We start from the raw sequence: 21,124 nt of genomic DNA on the forward strand, positions 1-21,124 counted from the left end.
CAAATATTCATATTTAACTGTATGGTCATTAAATCTTAAAAAGGTAAATCAGTGCTGGACTGAGCCTAAACAGTCAGAAACGCAAAGCATACAGATGTGACACAGAGCACATAGGAAGCTGTTACTTGAAGGGCTGTTTCACAAACATGGTTGTCTTTCTGAATAACACCAACTAACTCCTGCAACTAGGTCCGTGTATACGTATATATCTCATCTCATCATCTCTAGCCGCTTTATCCTGTTCTACAGGGTCGCAGGCAAGCTGGAGTCTATCCCAGCCGACTACGGGCGAAAGGCGGGGTACACCCTGGACAAGTCGCCAGGTCATCACAGGGCTGACACATAGACACAGACAACCATTCACACTCACCTTCACACCTACGGTCAATTTAGAGTCACCAGTTAACCTAACCTGCATGTCTTTGGACTGTGGGGGAAACCGGAGCACCCGGAGGAAACCCACGCAGACACGGGGAGAACATGCAAACTCCGCACAGAAAGGCCCTTGTCGGCCACAGGGCTCGAACCCAGACCTTCTTATTGTGAGGCGACAGCGCTAACCACTACACCACCATGCCGCCACACATATATATATATATATATATATATATATATATATATATATATATGCTGGAGTTTCTTATACCTTATTTTACAGGGCCACACCTACAGTCCTACCAACAGCAGTAATATCTCTTGTAAGTTCTTATAAATATGTTTGTAAGAGTCAAATGCGGCTCAGTTTTGACCTTGCGGTCATTTCATTTAATTCTACTTTAATTATTACACTTAGATTTTACTGGTTAAATTCAGAACTGCATTTTTAGCACTAACTAGGTTTTTCTTTAGGGCGTGTACTTTCCTTAACTGTAGAAAGATATTTAAGTGGAATTTACATGTTTTTTTTGTAAACTGAGTGCCTCTGACAGTATCCTTTGTCCGTCAAAAATGTCCTTTCCAGAAATCATGCACCATACGATGAGGTTGTAAACCGGAGCGTTTCATTTTTCTTTTTTTCCCCTTTTCTTTTCTTGGTGTTTGTGTAGTTTGATGTTTGTTTTTTGAGTGTTTTGTCCGCCGGTTGTGGTGTAGCTCTGGACCCAGTTTTGGCGTTGGTTCTCTTCAGGCCTTGGTGAGCCGTGAGTGATGCCTGTGCTCCTCGCGATGGACTGCAGTGAGCTCGTTGCTCTTTTTAACATCGGGGTTGTCCAGCGCTCTATGTGGCGGTGCTTTTGTGCTTGGTGCGGTGCTCCAATCCACGTGATGTTGCTTGGTGGAGTTGCGGTGGCCGTGCAGGTGGTTTGGGACATACCAGTGCTCTGCGTGGCGGTGCTTCTGTGCTCTTTTTGTGGATCCATGGTGCGGTGTTCTGAGCGATGTTGCCTGGTGGCGTCATGGAGGCTGTGCAGGTGGTGTGGGATTTATCTTCGTGCGCCTGGTGGGACTGGGTTAGCTATGCCATTGGAACTACATCCTGACCCTCTTTTGGTGGACTCTTTTTTTTTTCTTCCTTCAATTGTAAACCTTGGGTGTGAGAAAGGCGCTATATAAATTGAACTGATTATTATAAAATGATTTTAAAGAAAATATTTGTCTCTTTTAAAGCAGAATACTCTGCTGTTGCACCTTAAAAACAGGACTCGAAACAGGTGCGAGACACTTTTGCAGCAGAGATTCACATGTGGTTGGAAAAAGTGCCTTCAAAAAATCTGTCAAAAAGTGTCTTCTCCGGAAAACCGCAAGGATTGCCACAACTTCAGTTGTTATTAGTCACTATCATGTACAAACATCGCTGCAGAGTACTTGAAAATTTTTACTTAAAATCACATCTACAGTTAGATCCATAAATATTTGGACAGAGAACATTTTTCTAATTTTGGTTCTGTACATTACCACAATGAATTTTGAACAAAACAATTCAGATGCAGTTGAAGTTCAGACTTTCAGCTTTAATTCAGTGGGGTGAACAAAATGATTGCATAAAAATGTGAGGAACCTAAAGCATTTTTTAAACACAATCCCTTCATTTCAGGGGCTCAAAAGTAATTGGACAAATTAAATAATTGTAAATAAAATGTTCATTTCTAATACTTGGTTGAAAACCCTTTGTTGGCAATGACTGCCTGAAGTCTTGAACTCATGGACATCACCAGATGCTGCGTTTCCTCCTTTTTAATGCTCTGCCAGGCCTTTACTGCAGCGGTTTTCAGTTGCTGTCTGTTTGTGGGCCTTTCTGTCTGAAGTTTAGTCTTTAACAAGTGAAATGCATGCTCAATTGGGTTGAGATCAGGTGACTGATTTGGCCATTCAAGAATATTCCACTTCTTTGCTTTAATAAACTCCTGGGTTGCTTTGGCTTTATGTTTTGGGTCATCGTCCATCTGTATTATGATACGCCGACCAATCAGTTTGGCTGCATTTGAGCACACAGTATGTCTCTGAATACCTCAGAATTCATCCGGCTGCTTCTGTCCTGTGTCACATCATCAGTAAACACTAGTGACCCAGTGCCACTGGCAGCCATGCATGCCCAAGCCATCACACTGCCTCTGCCGTGTTTTACACATGATGTGGTATGCTTTGGATCATGAGCTGTACCATGCCTTCACCATACTTTTATCTTTCCATCATTCTGGTAGAGGTTGAGCTTGGTTTCATCTGTCCAAAGAATGTTCTTCCAGAACTGTGCTGGCTTTTTTAGATGTTTTTTAGCAAAGTCCAATCTAGCCTTTTTATTCTTGAGGCTTATGAGTGGCTTGCACCGTGCAGTGGACCCTCTGTATTTACTTTCATGCAGTCTTCTCTTTATGGTAGATTTGGATATTGATATGCCTACCTCCTGGAGAGTGTTGTTCACTTGGTTGGCTGTTGTGAAGGGGTTTCTCTTCACCATGGAAATTATTCTGCGATCATCCACCACTGTTGTCTTCTGTGGGCGTCCAGGTCTTTTTGCATTGATGAGTTCACCAGTGCTTTCTTTCTTTCTCAGGATGTACCAAACTGTAGATTTTGCCACTCCTAATATTGTAGCAATTTCTCAGATGTTTTTTTTTTCTGTTTTCGCAGCTTAAGGATGGCTTGTTTCACCTGCGTGGAGAGCTCCTTTGACCGCATGTTTTCTTCACAGCAAAATCTTCCAAATGCAAGCACCACACCTCAAATCAACTCCAGGCCTTTTATCTGCTTAATTGAGAATGACATAACAAAGGAATTGCCCACACTTGCCCATGAAATAGCCTTTGAGTCAATTGTCCAATTACTTTTGGTCCCTTTTAAAACAGGGTGGCACATGTTAAGGAGCTGAAACTCCTAAACCCTTCATCCAGTTTTAATGTGGATACCCTCAAATGAAAGCTGAAAGTCTGGACTTTATGCCCACATCCATTACATAACTATAACTTGAATATGTTTCAGTAAACAGGTAAAAAAACAAAATTTGTGTCAGTGTCCAAATATATATGGACCTAACTGTATTTCAACAGTTTTTCGCTTTATATACCTTACTCTTGTGAACTATAAGAAAGGTGGTCAGTTTTTAGAAACACACCATATGCTGTCTTCTCACCACAAGTAACACACCCAGTGTACGACCTGTAGCTCTGAAATTCTCCGCAGTTAATTTCCATTTCAAAAGGTCATTTTTGGCAGCAGAGAAGCACAAAAATCTGAGGCTTGATTTTTGGACGATTGTGGACCTGAAAAGTAAACCCTGATTGTGAAACAGACCTTAAAGCAAACTCTGCTAGCACGGTTACAACTCCTTATATCACAGAACTGTGAAATTCTCAAATCTGATTGGTGAGACGGTGCTGATAAAGTTTCCATCACAGCAGCTTTAACAATTTTACAGACTGCAAGACAATTCACATGGTTACATTAATGCACTTGTTTGAATTATGTTATCATTTCTGTAGTAAGAACTACAGAACAACACTGGGATTTAAGACAAGATATTTATGGAGCATTTTTAGGAGTCACCAGACAGAAAAAAATGAGAGCCTTGCAAAGTAAAGGACTTTTTCATAGCTGCTATAACATAACATAAATGACAACACTGTAAAAAAAAAAAAGATTTGCCAGCAACTTGATTGCCTCATTGTGCTAACTTACTTTATTCTATCCACATTCACTGGATATGAGCAATCGCACGCTCTGATTGGCTACTCTACTACTAGGCTATCAGCTCATATACCGTGAGTAGAGAGAAACAAAATGCCAAAAATTGTTATCAAGTATTTAAAAGATACGGAAGCCGAGAGAGGCCCTTCATATAATTGTTTTTTTTATTCACCTTGTTATCCCAAGATAACGACATAATTAATTCAGGATCTCAAGAAAACAACACAACTAATTCGAGATCTCGAGAAAACAAAACCGTTATTTCGAGATCTCGAGAAAACAAAACTGTTATTTTGAAATCTCGAGAAAACAAAACAATTATTCCGTGATCTCAAGAAAACAAAACAATTATTTCATGATCTCGAGTAAACAGCTGAGAAATGGTTCATTCAGGTGCGCCAAGAGACTTGTGATATGCTGACTTTGGGGCTATTTCTCATTCTGTATAGACGCAACTTTGGTCATTAGAATGTCTGGAATAATCGATCACCTAATAAGGCAATATTTTGATCAGGGGTTGACACAGGGAGAGATTGCATTAAGTCTTTTAATAAGGGATAATTTCAAAATTAGTCCGCGGCACCTCCGCAGAAGACAGCCCCCCCAAGGCATCGTAAAAAGCCATTTCTGCTCTGTTACTCGTCTCGTCTTCTTCCGCTTTATCCGGGACCGGGTCGCGGAGGCAGCAGTCTAAGCAGGGAAGCCCAAACTTCCCTTTCCCCAGACACCTCGGCCAGCTCCTCGGGAAGAACACCGAGGCGTTCCCAGGCCAGCCGAGAGACATAGTCCCTCCAGCGTGTCCTGGGTCTTCCCCGGGGCCTCCTCCCGGGGGGACATGCCTGGAACACCTCCCCAGGGAGGCGTCCAGGAGGCATCCGAAAAAGATGCCCGAGCCACCTCAGCTGATTCCTCTCGATGTGGAGCAGCAGCGGCTCTACTCCGAGCTCCTCCCGAGTGACTGTGCTTCTCACCCTATCTCTAAGGGAGCGCCCAGCCACCCTGCGAAGGAAACTCATTTCGGCCGCTTGTATCCGCGATCTTGTCCTTTCGGTCATTACCCAAAGCTCATGACCATAGGTGAGAGTCGGAACGTAGATCGACCGGTAAATTGAGAGCTTCGCCTTTTGGCTCAGCTCCTTCTTCACCACAACGGACCGGTAAAGCGACCGCATCACTGCGGAGGCTGCACCGATCCGCCTGTCGATCTCACGCTCCATCCTTCCCTCACTCGTGAACAAGATCCCGAGATACTTAAACTCCTCCACTTGAGGCAGAACTTCTCCACCAACCTGGAGAGGGCAAGCCACCCTTTTCCGGTCGAGAACCATGGCCTCGGACTTGGAGGTGCTGATTCTCATCCCAGCCGCTTCACACTCGACTGCAAACCGCCCCAGTGCATGCTGAAGGTCCTGGTTTGAAGAAGCCAACAGGACAACATCATCCGCAAAAAGCAGAGATGAAATCCTGTGGTTCCCAAACAGGATTCCTTCTGGCCCCTGGCTGCGCCTAGAAATTCTGTCCATAAAAATTATGAACAGAACCGGTGACAAAGGGCAGCCCTGCCGGAGTCCAACATGCACTGGGAACAGGTCTGACTTACTGCCGGCAATGCGAACCAGACTCCTGCTCCGTTCGTACAGGGACCGGACAGCCCTTAGCAAAGAGCCCCGAACCCCATACTCCCGAAGCACCCCCCACAGAATACTACGGGGGACACGGTCGAATGCCTTCTCCAGATCCACAAAGCACATGTGGACTGGTTGGGCAAACTCCCATGAACCCTCGAGCACCCTATGAAGGGTATAGAGCTGGTCCAGTGTTCCGCGACCAGGACGAAAACCGCATTGTTCCTCCTGGATCCGAGGTTCGACTATTGGTCGAATTCTCCTCTCCAGTACCCTGGAGTAAACCTTCCCTGGGAGGCTGAGAAGTGTGATTCCCCTATAATTGGGGCACACTCTCCGGTCCCCTTTCTTAAAAAGAGGGACCACCACCCCAGTCTGCCACTCCAGAGGCACTGTCCCTGACCGCCACGCGATGTTGCAGAGGCGTGTCAACCAAGACAGCCCCACAACATCCAGAGACTTGAGATACTCAGGGCGGATCTCATCCACCCCCGGTGCCTTGCCACCGAGGAGCTTGCAAACCACCTCAGTGACTTCGGCTTGGGTAATGGACGAGTCCACCTCTGAGTCATCAGCCTCAGTCTCCTCAGTGGAAGACATGACGGTGGGATTGAGGAGATCCTCAAAGTATTCCTTCCACCGCCCGACAATGTCCCCAGTCGAGGTCAACAGCTCCCCACCCGCACTGTAAACAGTGTTGGCAGAGTACTGCTTCCCCCTCCTGAGGCGCCGGACGGTTTGCCAGAATTTCTTCGAGGCCGACCGATAGTCCTTCTCCATGGCCTCCCCGAACTCCTCCCAGTTCCGAGTTTTTGCTTCCGCAACTGCCCGAGCTGCAGCACGCCTGGCCTGCCGATACCCGTCAGCTGCCTCGGGAGTCCTGGAGGTTAACATGGCCCGATAGGACTCCTTCTTCAGCTTGATGGCATCCCTTACTTCTGGTGTCCACCACCGGGTTCGGGGATTGCCGCCACGACAGGCACCGGAGACCTTGCGGCCACAGCTCCGAACAGCTGCGTCCACAATGGAGGTAGAGAACATGGTCCACTCAGACTCAATGTCCCCCGCCTCCCTCGGAAGCTGGGAAAAGCTCTCCCGGAGGTGGGAGTTAAAGACCTCCCCGACAGAGTGCTCGGCCAGACGTTCCCAGCAGACCCTCACCATACGTTTGGGCCTGCCAGGTCTGTCCAGCTTCCTCCTCCGCCAGCGGATCCAACTCACCACCAGGTGGTGATCAGTTGACAGCTCAGCCCCTCTCTTCACCCGAGTGTCCAAGACATAGGGCCGGAGATCAGATGAAACGACTACAAAGTCTATCATTGACCTCCGACCTAAGGTGTCCTGGTGCCACGTGCACTTATGGACACCCCTATGCTCGAACATGGTGTTCGTTATGGACAAACCGTGACTAGCACAGAAGTCCAATAACAAAACACCACTCGGGTTCAGATCGGGGAGGCCGTTCCTCCCAACCACGCCCCTCCAGGTGTCACTGTCATCTCCCACGTGAGCATTGAAGTCCCCCAGTAACACAATGGAGTCCCCAGTCTGAGCACTCCTCAGTACCTCTCCCAGGGACTCCAAGAAGGCCGGATACTCTATACTGCTATTTGGGCCATAGGCACAAACAACAGCAAGAGCCCTCTCCCCAATCCGAAGGCGCAGCGAGGCGACCCTCTCGTTCACTGGGGTAAACTCCAACACATGGCGGCTGAGCTGGGGAGCTATAAGCAAGCCCACACCAGCCCGCCGCCGCTCACCACCGGCGACTCCAGAGAAGTGGAGAGTCCAGCCCCTCTCGAGGAGCTGGGTTCCAGAGCCCAAGCTGTGCGTGGAGGTGAGCCCGACTATCTCTAGCCGGTACCTCTCAACCTCCCGCACAAGCTCAGGCTCTTTCCCCCCCAGCGAAGTGACATTCCATGTCCCAACAGCCAGCCGCTGTGTCCGGGGATCAGGTCGTCGAGGCCCCTGCCTTCGACTGCCACCCAATCCACATTGCACCAGTCCCCTACTGCTACCTCTGTGGGTGGTGAACCCACAGGAGGTCGGGCCCACGTCACCTCTTCGGGCTGAGCCCGGCCGGGCCCCATGGGCAAAGGCCCGGCCACCAAGCGCTCGCATACGAGCCCCAACCCCGGGCCTGGCTCCAGGGTGGGGCCCCGGCTGCGTCATCCCGGGCGACGTCACGGTCCTCGGATTTCTCTCCATAGGGGTTTTGGTGAACTGCTCTTAGTCTGGCCTGTCACCTAGGACCTGTCTGCCTTGGGAAACCCTGACAGGGGCATAATGCCCCCGACAACATAGCTCCTAGGATCATTCAAGCACACAAACCCCTCCACCACAATAAGGTGGCAGTTCAAGGAGGGGTGCTCTGTTACATGTCCGCCAATTTCTAAGTCTTCGTTGTCTGACCCACAGGGGGGCGCAGCTCTGCTAGAAATCTCAGCTGTTTTCTCGAGATCATGAAATAATTGTTTTGTTTTTTCGAGATCACGGAATAATTGTTTTGTTTTCTCAAGATCTCGAATTAGTTGTGTTGTTTTCTCGAGATCCTGAATTAATTATGTCGTTATCTCGGGATAACAAGGTGACTAAAAAAAGATTATATGAAGGGCTTCTCGCGGCTTCCGTAAAAAGAAATAGCAAAAAGAATATATTTTTTCCTCCCAATATCTCCTGTTCCACACTCCAGCCCAGTCGGTGGTGGTAATGCACCTTTAAGTTGGTTTTCCAACCACCAAAAAACCCTAAAGAAGAAGAAACCCCCCAAAAATACAAAAAAAAGAACAAAATATGGAATAAAAGTATTTGATGGTAAGAACGTATCTTTTTTTATTTTTCAAGAATTATTATTATTATTATAGCATTTTTCACAAATTGCTCCTGTTATTTCGCCGCTTTGTTTACATTCTAAGCGGAAATGATTTTGTTGGACATTTTGTATAAAGTTTTTATTTACTGAATTGGCTAAAAATAAAAATAAAAATGCTCCATTTCTCAAAATCCAATGAATGTGGATAGAATAAAAGTTATTTCACCCAATCTTGTCATACATGGCTTATAGCCAACTCTATGCTATGCGCCTCGTCGGCTATCAGCTCATGTACGACTCGATTTTGTGGAATAATTGTTAAATATGTGTTTTGACGAACTCAAAATTTTAAGGCAACAAGATTACTCACTTATTTTAAGCTAAAACAACACATATAACACAAATTAAACTAACCTGCTTCACAAAATGTCCATTATTTTTTCCATGTGACTATAAATGGATAAAAAATGTATGACACCATTCCTTAATATATATTTTTTTAATGTTGCCAAATTGCTGGGGTATAAGAGGACTAAAACATTTCAGGAATGCTCTGGTAAAGGGCAGTAAGTAACTCTGCTTTGGACTGGGCTGCGTCACACCACCATGTCACTGATTATTTTCCCTGTTGTATTTATGGAGCACTTGCATGTGACGTCACAGCCGATCCAGATTGTGACAGGCGCCATCTTGTCGGTCAAATGCCATATTTCCGCCTTCTACTTCTACTTCCACCTTTTCTTCTGGAAAACCCTACTATATACAATTCTACTACAACGGCTGCGGCTACAAGCTCTCCCTACCTGTGCACGTTTTTTATGTTTTTTGTGTGTATTTTTGCGTGTTGTTCGTCTGTACTGGACTTCAATATCCACTACAACCGTATGGACTTACTGGACATTGGTTTCCAGCAGAAAATGACGGTTTGTAGCGATTTCCATCGCATGCACAACATTCCGGACGAGATAGCGAGACCAGCGGGGTCTCCGTGGATTGTTATCGGAAGCAAAGCGAAGGAGGCGGCGCCGGGAGCGGAAGCAAAAGCGAGGCTGCAGGCAGAGCCGGCCTGTTGACTAAGCTCAGAAAACAGCCACTCAAATCTCCACTGCTAAGCCTCTACCTCTCCAATGCCAGATCCATGTAAACAAGACGGACGATTTGGAATTACAGCTGGAATTACCTTATTCTATTCTATAATCGGCTGGTCAGTGCTATACTCAATACTTAAGTGACTTACCCATCCAGTGAGGATTGTTATTTTCTTGTTTACAAGATGCCACATCTGAGTCGCTGACAAATCCTGAATTTCTGTAAAGAAAACTGTGCAGAGATTTATAAGCACGCAGTGCTTCACCACTGAACAGCGAGGGAAAGTTAATGAGGTAATTATACACATCTGGGTATTCCACCTCTGGCAGTTCAACATCCACTGACACGGTCGTGAAAACTACGTCTGGTAAGCCATAAGGGTCACTAATCTGTAGATCGTTTATTTTAGACATGTATCTAGTTATCTGTTCATTAGAAAAATGAGCCGTGTAGTCCGTCGGTTGAAATTGATCCATTCTGTACACGAGTGCAGCAGTATTCAGCTGTGTTTTTTACCGACAAGATGGCGGCTGTGTACTTTCCGGTCACGTGACTGCAAGATCTCTATAGACCTCTCTTGAGCTTTAAGTGATGAATTGGAGAAAATTGCTTCTTTCGCCTTGCTACACATTGGAATCAGAGAGAATGTAAACAGTAGTACTGACCCAGGTGAAGATGGAGAAGAAGGAAAAGGTGATGGCTGCTCTTGCTGCATCTGCACCCTGGTTTAAGGGGTTGTACTCAGGATTGGTCACCTGCCACTGATTGGTCAGAAAACAGAAGCCCACAAACCACAGGAAGGTCCAGATGGCTGAGGAACGGGAGGGAGAAATCGTTGGCAGAAAACATCACGATCCGAATTAACATGACAGGATTTAAATGGCAAACGTGCATTAGAGCTGGGCTTAAGGAAGTACAGGGGACGGCGTGGTATTTCTGACTAACCCACTTGAAATTCACACATAGGGTGCTTGCAATTCCACAGTTAGCCCACAGAGAGCAGCAACCTCTCTCTTTTTGTCTGATGCGTATAATAACAGCTTTCCTCTTAAAGCTCTGTTAAATGATTTAAAGGCGGGGTATTTTACATTAACATTCGTGCACCCTGGAAGGAGAAATATTCATTTATTTAGGACCTTCTGGATGTAGTAGAATAGTAAAACTCCAGCTATGCACTGATTCCCGGCTTAGGAAAAGCTTGGCAGGGTGAGGAGAACATATGGCAAGATCACAGTAAGACCAAGCCTTTTCATAAACAAGCTCCATCTTCCATGTGAATTGTTCTGGACCGATAAATATCTAACAGTTACACATTCCACGAAATCGAGTCGTGCATGAGCTGATAGCTGACGAGACATGTAGCACTGAGCCGTCTATAAGCCATGTACGACAAGATTGAGTGGAATAACTGTTTCGTTCTATTCACATTCACTGGATTTTGAGAAACGGAGCATTTTTATTTTTATTCTTTGCAAATTCGATAAATAAAAACTTTATACAAAACGTCCGACAAAATCGTTTCCGCTTAGAATGTAAACAAAGCGGCGAAATGACGAGCAATTTCTGAAAAATGCGATGATAATAATATTTCTTGAAAAATAAAAAAAGATACGTTCTTACCATCAAATACTTTTATTCCATGTTTTGTTGCATTTTTTTGTATTTTTTTGGGGTTTTGTTTTTGAGTAGAGTTTTTATTTTGTCCTCGGTTGGTTCAGTAACACGTTCCGCCATTTTGTTTTTCTCTACTCACGGTATATGAGCTGATAGCCTAGTAGTAGAGTAGCCAATTAGAGTGTGCGATTGCTCATATCCAGTGAATGTGGACAGAATAATTACATTTATACACAAAGACAAAAACGCTGAATTGCTTTTCGATACTAACTTCCAAATTAGTTTGTAATTACACTATATTGCCAAAAGTATTCGCTCACCTGCCTTGACTCACATATGAGCTTAAGTGACATCCCATTCCTAATCCATAGGGTTCAATATGACGTCAGTCCACCCTTTGCAGCTAGAACAGCTTCAACTCTTCTGAGAAGGCTGTCCACAAGGTTTAGGAGTGTGTTTATGGGAATTTTTGACCATTCTTCCAGAAGCGCATTTGTGAGGTCACACACTGATGTTGGACGAGAAGGCCTGGCTCTCAGTCTCCGCTCTAATTCATCCCAAAGGTGTTCTATCGGGTTGAGGTCAGGACTCTGTGCAGGCCAGTCAAGTTCATCCACACCAGACTCTGTCATCCATGTCTTTATGGACCTTGCTTTGTGCACTGGTGCACAGTCATGTTGGAAGAGGAAGGGGCCAGCTCCAAACTGTAAAAACAGTCTGCATGCCTAGGTGCTTGATTTTATACACCTGTGGCCATGGAAGTGATTGGAACACCTGATTCCGATAATTTGGATGGGTGAGCAAATACTTTTGGCAATATAGTGTATGTGTAGAGAGAGACTGTAAAGAAAGCTGTGGTTACACTGATATTTATACTGTAGTAATGGCATTATTTTAGATACATTATTATTATTGTTGTTGTTGTTGTCTGATATTTGTGTCTATCTATCTATCTATCTATCTATCTATCTATCTATCTATCTATCTATCTATCTATCTATCTATCTATCTATCTATCACCTTATCGTGAAAATACTACAGCTCAAAGTGCTTCACAAAAGAAAATGGCCAATTAAAAAAAAACCCAGCACACGGCAAGAAGCTGAAAGTAGAGAAATTATAAAAATAATAGGAATCCTAAAAATAAATAATGATTAAAAATAATAAATAACCCATAAAATAATGAATTGGGTAAATCAGGGTAATAAATAAATAAATAAAATAAAATATTTGCTAAGTCTTCAGACTAATTGTATCCATACATCTATATTTGTTTCACTATGTGTTAGAGTGTGATCTTCTGTTGCTTTTCATAATGGTAAGATTTTAAAAGCCCTACAGTGTATCAAAATTAATCATGACAACCATCTTCTTCACAAAATAGCACATCTTTGCATGAGCCTCTTACTATTTTACTGCTGTCAAGGAGACCGAATATTACCATAAAGTCAAACTTTGATGCAATGCCAATCAATCAGGATTTGTCACGATGGAAAACGAAACCTAAGACGATGGATGTTTCACCTGAGATGCCGATGTCTGCCATCACGACTTTCTTACGGTCTTTGACTCCGCTGATTTGTGGGAAGTAGGCGTCCAAGGCCAAGAAAGCAAGACAGGTGAGAAAGGTCAGGGAGCCCATAGCCACACCGTAGTTACAGGCATTCTGGTTACGGTTAAAAATGCAGTACTCCTCCTCTTCTTCAGGTGTGTTCACATAGCCCTCATTGGTAATACAGCCAAAAATCACAATGGAGAAGATCTAGAAGGGGTTAGAGAGGAGAGGCATAAAGAACGAGGAAAGGAGATATAGGATGAAACATGATAAGGGAGTAAGTCAGAATTCTTGGCTATTTCCAGGAGAATAAAACAACTGGAATAACAGAAACTGTCCTCATCACTTAAAGAACAGATTTTAGAAAAGTGTGGGAAGGGTGTAGCTCAGCATACAAGTGCATTTTTAAATACGGACCACACTGAATCTCCTAAATCTCTTTATCCGATCCCTGTTTTAAATCCAGACACACTATTTAGCTGGCTAACTGTGTTTCAGTCAGAGTCAGATTAGGTTACTCTGCTGAAGCTGAAAACACACGGGGAGAGAGAGAGAGAGAGAGAGAGAGAGAGAGAGAGAGAGAGATATTTAATAAATCTCTGTTTGGCACCAGGGGCTCTTAAGTATGAAAACAACATGAAAAAGAGAACAAATTTTCATTCCCACTCAGTCTTCCATGACAGAAAAGTAATGAATATTGTGTATTCCCACCTAACTGTATTTAACGGAATGCTATGGCACACGAACCATGCAGGACCAGATATGACGCATAATTCACAAGGCGGAAAGTCCGTTGTTGTTACAACCCCAACTCCAAAAAAGTTGGGACGCAATAAATAAAAACAGAACGCAATAATATGCAAATCATGGAAACCCTAACTTTCATTGAAAATAGTACAAGGACATCATATCAAATGTTGATATGCTCGTTTTGAATTTGATGCCAGCAACACGTTTCAAAAAAAGTTGGGACAGGGACATGTTTACCACTGTGCTGCATCACCTCTACTTTTAACAACACTCTGTAAATGTTTGGGAACTGAGGAGACCAATTGCTCTAGTTTTGTAAGAGGAATCTTGGTCCCATTCTTGCCTGATATACAATTTCAGTTGCTCAACAGTTCAGGGTCTCCTTTGTCATATTTTGTGCTTCATAATGCGCCAAATGTTTTAAATGAGAGACAGGTCTGGACTGCAGGCAGGCCAGTTTAGCACCTGGGCTCTTTTACGACAGGGCCATGCAGTTTTAATATGTGCAGAAAGCAGTTTGGCGTTGTCTTGCTGAAAGAAGGAAGACCTTCCCTGAAAAAGATTTTGTCTGGATGGCAGCATATTGCTCTGAAACGTGTATATATCATTCAGCATTAATGATGCCTTCCCAGATGTACAAGCTACCCATGTCATGTGCACTAATGCACCCTCATACCATCACAGATGCTGGCTTTTGAACTGTGCACTGATAACAAGCCAGATGGTCCCTCTCCTCTTTAGCCTGGAGGACGTGGTGTCCATGATTTCGAAGAAGAATTTCTACCTTTGATTCATCAGACCTCAGGACAATTTTCCATTTCGCCTCAGTCCATCGTAAAAGAGCTCGGGCCCAGAGAAGGTGGCGGTGTTTCTGGATGTTGTTTATATCTGGTTTTAACTTGCATTTGTGGATGCAGTAATGAACTGTTTTCACAGACGGTAGTTTTCTGAAGTGTTCCTGAGCCCATGCAGTGATTTCCACTACAGACACGTGTCTGCTTTTAATGCAGTGTCACCTGAGGGCCTGAAGATCACAGGCATCCATTGTCAGTTTTCAGCCTTGTCTCTTGCATACAGAGATTTCTCCAGAGTCTCTGAATCTTTTAATTATATTATGTACCATAGATGATGTGATCCCCAAATTCTTTGCAATTTTACATTGAGGAACGTTATTCTTAAATTGTTGCACTGTTTGCCCACGCAGTCTTTCACAGAGCAGTGAACCCCTCCCCATCTTTACTTCTGAGAGACTCCGCCTCTCTGGGATGCTCTTTTTATAACCAATCATGTTACTGACCTGTTGCCAATTAACCAAAATTAGGTTTTTTTTAGCATTACACAACTTTTTCAGTCTTTTGTTGTCCCTGTCCCAACTTTTCTGAAATGTGTTGTTGACATCAAATTCAAAATGAGCATATATTTTTCAAAAAACAATAAAATTTCTTAGTTTCAACATGTGATATGCTGTTTTTGTACTATTTTCAGTGAAATACAGGGCTTCCATGATTTGCAAATCTTCACATTCTGTTTTTATTTATGTTTTACCCAGTGCATGCATGACCCCTCAATCTACACACCCTGCGTATAGACAGAATCAACCACGCACATCTGCTTTCGCTTTCACTTTCACTTATTACTCGCCTTATTTAAACCTCAGCTTCTATTAGTTTGTCTTGCTTTTGGCTTTATTTCCATGCTGATGCTGGAAAATACGGTGAAAGAATTGTATTCCTCACTTGTACTCTTGTGTTTTCATGCCTGGTGTTTTTTGTTGCTGTGTGTAAATAAAAAGTTTCTACACTTGCTACATCTGTGAAATACATCAGTTCTGTGATCTCTTACTTGAAACTGGAGACTCCTTCCAAGAATGCTCAAAAGCATCTACTCACAGAATACGTCACCATATCAACCATTATTATACCTACAGGACATTTTCTCGATGGAATAAAAACGTGCTCTATTCCCTAGTGGGTTTCATTCATTTGGTTTGATAGCATGCAATATTGTTAGCATATCGCATATCCTACGTGTATTATGTCACTCTACCCAACGGAGAATGAGTGTTGAATATGGTTTACGATATTGCAAGACAACATGACGTCACACGTCAGAGACGTAAAACTTCCACTCTAGTGAGCGACTGTGACAATTTGTAAACAAACACGGCCGCCAGGTTTGCTTCGTTAAATATGGAAGATTTGGAGAGAATTTTGAAAGAGAAAGACGCGTTGAACACCCGAAAAGAAATGTGTACTGTATGTATAATAATAATAATATTGGCTGGCTTTTTTTCATAGTCTATCAGATATATTCCATTCAGCTAACTGGTCTTCGACTTGTTCAATATCATGCGAGCTGAATAGAATATATCTGATATACCACTCAATGCCAGCCAATATTATTTAATTCATACACATTTTAAATCTCATCTCATCTCATTATCTCTAGCCGCTTTATCCTGTTCTACAGGGTCGCAGGCAAGCTGGAGCCTATCCCAGCTGACTACGGGCGAAAGGCGGGGTACACCCTGGACAAGTCACCAGGTCATCACAGGGCTGACACATAGACACAGACAACCATTCACACTCACATTCACACCTACGCTCAATTTAGAGTCACCAGTTAACCTAACCTGCATGTCTTTGGACTGTGGGGGAAACCGGAGCACCCGGAGGAAACCCACGCGGACACGGGGAGAACATGCAAACTCCGCACAGAAAGGCCCTTCGACGGCCACGGGGCTCGAACCCGGACCTTCTTGCTGTGAGGCGACAGCGCTAACCACTACACCACCGTGCCGCCCCATTTTAAATCTGATTATGTAATACAGTTTGTAAATATTGTTACTATTAAAGCGGTCCTAACTGATCTGGGAAAGAATGTGGAGGATTTCCTTTAGTTCACAGTCGGACCTGTGAAAGCTATTCTGATGTTCCATCTCCAGCAACTTCATGCAGCTACCCTGAGTGCAACCTTTCTGTCTTGGGCTTTAAGTAGTGAGCTGGATCACAAGGCTCCTTCGCCACATGAGCACATGAAAGCAGGCTTTGTTTGAAGCAGCACATGAGGTCCTGATCTTGTGATTGTCAGCAGCAGAGCCTTTCTTTCATTCTCCATATATCAGGCAAAATGTGTATGTGTAGGTTTAATGTTTCAGAAATATAGTGTGTATCAAAAGACCGCGTTATTGAGAGATCAAACCTGTAGTCTATTTATGTTCAAACGCATACATCAATGTATATCTTCCATACCACAGAACACACCAGAGAAAAAGATTCTGAGCGCACCAAATGCACTGAACTTGAGAATCACTGATAGGCTTTGTCCAGCCATTTGTTTTGTGTTCACTTCTTTTTTCTTTAACCAAATTAATGTCAGGTAGGGGCGACACGGTGGTGTAGTGGTTAGCACTGTCGCCTCACAGCAAGAAGGTCCGGGTTCGAGCCCCGTGGCCGGCGAGGGCCTTTCTGTGTGGAGTTTGCATGTTCTCCCCGTGTCCGCGTGGGTTTCCTCCGGGTGCTCCGGTTTCCCCCACAGTCCAAAGACATGCAGGTTAGGTTAACTGGTGACTCTAAATTGACCGTAGGTGTGAATGAGAGTGTGAATGGTTGTCTGTGTCTATGTGTCAGCCCTGTGATGACCTGGCGACTTGTCCAGGGTGTACCCCGCCTTTCGCCTGTAGTCAGCTGGGATAGGCTCCAGCTTGCCTGCGACCCTGTAGAACAGGATAAAGCGGCTAGAGATAATGATGAGATGTTAGGTAGCTAAGATATGCAGAGAATGAATATGCACACCAGAATGTGTGCTGTTCGAGGACAATAATTAACGATGGGGTGATGTGATATGGCACAACATAGCTGAGTGACAGATACCAACCCAAAGTTAATTATTTTCCAATGACTGCACTTCCTGAAGTGTTCTACTCCTCTAACACTACAGCAATTTGCCATCCATCCATCCATTATCTGTAGCTGCTTATCCTGTGCAGGGTCGCAGGCAAGCTGGAGCCTACCCCAGCTGACTACGGGCGAAAGGCGGGGTACACCCTGGACAAGTTGCCAGGTCATCGCAGGGCTGACACACAGACACAAACAATTATTCACACACATTCACACCTACGGTCAATTTAGAGTCACCAGTTAACCTAACCTGCATGTCTTTGGACTGTGGGAGAAACTGGAGCACCCGGAAGAAACCCACGCAGACACGGGGAGAACATGCAAACTCCTCACAGAAAGACCCTTGTCAGCTGCTTGGCTTGAACCCAGGACCTTCTTGCTGTGAGGCGACAGTGCTAACCACTACACCACCGTGCCGCCCTCATTTTATACATTTCTGGTTAAATTTCCTATTGTCGAATTGCCACAGAGAAAATTAGTTACATTTCATTAACAGCATTTAGCAGATGTTCTTATCCAGCGCAACGTATCGTACAACTTACCCAGAGCAGCCTGGGGAGAAGTTGGGGGTTAGGTGCCTTGCTCAAGGGCACTTCAGCAATTCCTGCTATTCCAGGGAATCAAACCAGCAACCTTTTAGTCCCAAAACTTCTTCTCTAACAATTAGGCCAAGGCCATGGCTTCCTGCCATGTTTCTATAGTTCATGTTATCATTTACGTTATAGCAGCCCTGATATAGCAGCCCTTCCCTTTCCAGCCTCTTGTTTTTCTCTCTTAAAAACAAAGCAAAAAAAAAAAAAAATGCAGTTTGACATGTTACCAAGAAACTGCAAAAGCCTCCATCCTCTAAAGTTTCCCGTGTCAGAAAACTTGAAGTTAAAGTTTTACTGACACACTTTTTAAAAATTCGGTTTCATCCATTTTAATATCCAAACTGAACCATGCCGTAACTGTCCGAACAGCTTCTGACCAATCAGAATTAAGCATTCAAAAGTGCTGAAGTGTAAACACAAGCCCCTGAATCATGCCTGAGATTCCAATATTATGCAGTGTGTGTGTGTGTGTGTGTGTGTGTGTATTTCCCAAAAGAATACTCTGCTACATAAGGAAAAAAAAGACACAACACCACTAGGTTAAGTAAAAATTAAGACTTTTTCAGGACTCGCAGACGCCCTGTCAATTTTACCTTGTTAAATGTACAGTGCAACATGTGCACATATACACTACCGTTCAAAAGTTTGGGGTCACTTTGAAATGTCCTTATTTTTGAAAGAAAAGCTCTGTTCTTTTCAATGAAGATCACTTTAAACTAATCAGAAATACACTCTATACATTGCTAATGTGGTAAATGACTATTCTAGCTGCAAATGTCTGGTTTTTGGTGCAATATCTCCATAGGTGTATGGAGCACTTGCATGTGACGTCACAGCCGATCCAGATTGTGACAGACGACATCTTGTCGGTCAAACGCCATATTTCCGCCTTCTACTTCTGCTTCTACTTCTACCTTTTCTTCTGGAAAACCCTACTATATACAATTCTACTCCAACGGCTGCGGCTACAAGCTCTCCCTACCTGTGCACGTTTTTTGTTTTTTGTGTGTATTTTTGCGTGTTGTTTGTCTGTACCGGACTTCAATATCCACTACAACCGTATGGACTTACTGGACATTGGTTTCCAGCAGAAAATGACGGTTTGTAGCGATTTCCATCGCATGCACAACATTCCGGACGAGAAAAACAAAAAAAATTCCGGACGAGATAGCGAGACCAGCGGGGTCTCCGTGGATTGTTATCGGAAGCAAAGCGAAGGAGGCGGCGCCGGGAGCGGAAGCAAAAGCGAGGCTGTAGAGCCGGCCTGTTGACTAAGCTCAGAAAACAGCTACTCAAACCTCCACTGCTAAGCCTCTATCTCTCCAACGCCAGATCCATGGTAAACAAAACGGACGATTTGGAATTACAGCTGGAATTACCTTATTCTATTCTATTCTATAATTGGCTGGTCAGCGCAGTACTAGTAATACTTAAGTGACTTACCCGTCCAATGAGGATTATTTTCTTCTTTACAAGATGCCACATCTTAGGGGGGCTGACAAATCCTGAATTTCTGTAAAGATAACTGTCCAGAGATTTATAAGCACGCAGTGCTTCACCACTGAACAGCGAGAGAAAGTTGATGAGGTAATTATACACGTCTGGGTATTCCGCTGGCAGTTCCATATCCACTGACACGGTCGTGAAAACTCCGTCCGGTAAGCCATAAGGGTCACTAATCTGTAGATCGTTTATTTTAGACATATATCTAGTTATCTGTTCATTAGAAAAATGAGCCGTGTAGTCCGTCGGTTGAAATTGATCCATTCTGTACACGAGTGCAGCAGTATTCAGGGGTGTTTTTTACCGACAAGATGGCAGCTGTGTACTTTCCGGTCACGTGACTGCAAGATCTCTATAGAGGCCCATTTCCAGCAACTCTCACTCCAGTGTTCTAATGGTACAATGTGTTTGCTCATTGCCTCAGAAGGCTAATGGATGATTAGAAAACCCTTGTACAATCATGTTAGCACAGCTGAAAACAGTTTAGCTCTTTAGAGAAGCTATAAAACTGGCCTTCCTTTGAGCAGATTGAGTTTCTGGAGCATCACATTTGTGGGGTCGATTAAATGCTCAAAATGGCCAGAAAAATGTCTTGACTATATTTTCTATTCATTTTACAACTTATGGTGGTAAATAAAAGTGTGACTTTTCATGGAAAACACAAAATTGTCTGGGTGACCCCAAACTTTTGAACGGTAGTGTACCGTATACAACACACACACACACAATTTACTCCCGCCTTCACGATATTTACTCCACGTAAACACATCTGTTAGAGGCTTTCTGCTCAGATGGATTTCTAGTTAATCTCCATTACGTTGTCTTTTGATAGTTGAAACCTCAGTATCCTTAGCAAACATGGAATAATGTCAAACAAACAAAGTCATTCAACACACAACATTCTCACAAATGCAACCTCTAACATGTGGCCATGATGAAACCACTTTACACGTGCATACAAGAAAATGTTGTGATAGGAATGAGATGTTTCCTTGAACCAGGAGGTGACAGTTTTTATTTGGGTCTTAATTTCTCTCTCTCTCTTTCTCTATCTCTCTCTGTATGTTCATGGCCTGTCTGTCTGCCTGCACCACCCCGTCCGCTACAAATCCTTCCGTTTAATCTCTCTGACCTTGTTAGCGCTGGGGGTGGGGGGTGGGTATCTGATGTCCACGGGGGCAGTGGTGGCTCAGTGGTTAAGACTTTGGGTTACTGATCAGAAGGTTGCACTGCCAAGCTGCCACTGATGGGCCTTTGAAGAAGACCCTTAAAGTGCATATTCTGGACCAATTTTGTGTTTTTTTATATGAAAGTATGTCCCTTTACACACTCATCCAGAAGGGTAATTTTGCATAAGGCCATCTGTCTACAGCAGAAAAAAATAAAATAACAAAACGCGTCTGGAAAAATCCCAACGGCGTCTGGAGCCAGATTCGTGACGTTATCTGCGGAAGCGCCAGCAGGCTGCGAGAGCTTTGCACGGTTTCAGTGCACAGCCTGTGTAGACCAAGCGTTCCCATTTCTCTCTCATTGTCCGGTCTTTTGGAAAACGATGAGTACTAATC

General features: G+C 44.0%; 1 protein-coding gene across 2 annotated transcripts in view; it reads right to left on the reverse strand.

Moving 5' to 3' along the window:
- The window catches only part of syngr1a (synaptogyrin 1a), a 46,863-nt gene that overhangs the window by 5,681 nt on the left and 20,058 nt on the right, over window positions 1–21,124 (reverse strand). For both annotated transcript variants that reach the window (XM_060902658.1, XM_060902659.1), the window contains exons 3-4: window positions 12,784–13,021; window positions 10,311–10,456 (exon numbers count right to left, since the gene is read on the reverse strand). In XM_060902658.1, the coding sequence (XP_060758641.1) occupies window positions 10,311–10,456; window positions 12,784–13,021 (384 nt within the window). The remainder of the gene's footprint in view (window positions 1–10,310; window positions 10,457–12,783; window positions 13,022–21,124) is intronic.

This window comes from Neoarius graeffei, chromosome 20 (genome assembly GCF_027579695.1).
Source record: "Neoarius graeffei isolate fNeoGra1 chromosome 20, fNeoGra1.pri, whole genome shotgun sequence".
Lineage (NCBI taxonomy): Eukaryota > Metazoa > Chordata > Actinopteri > Siluriformes > Ariidae > Neoarius > Neoarius graeffei.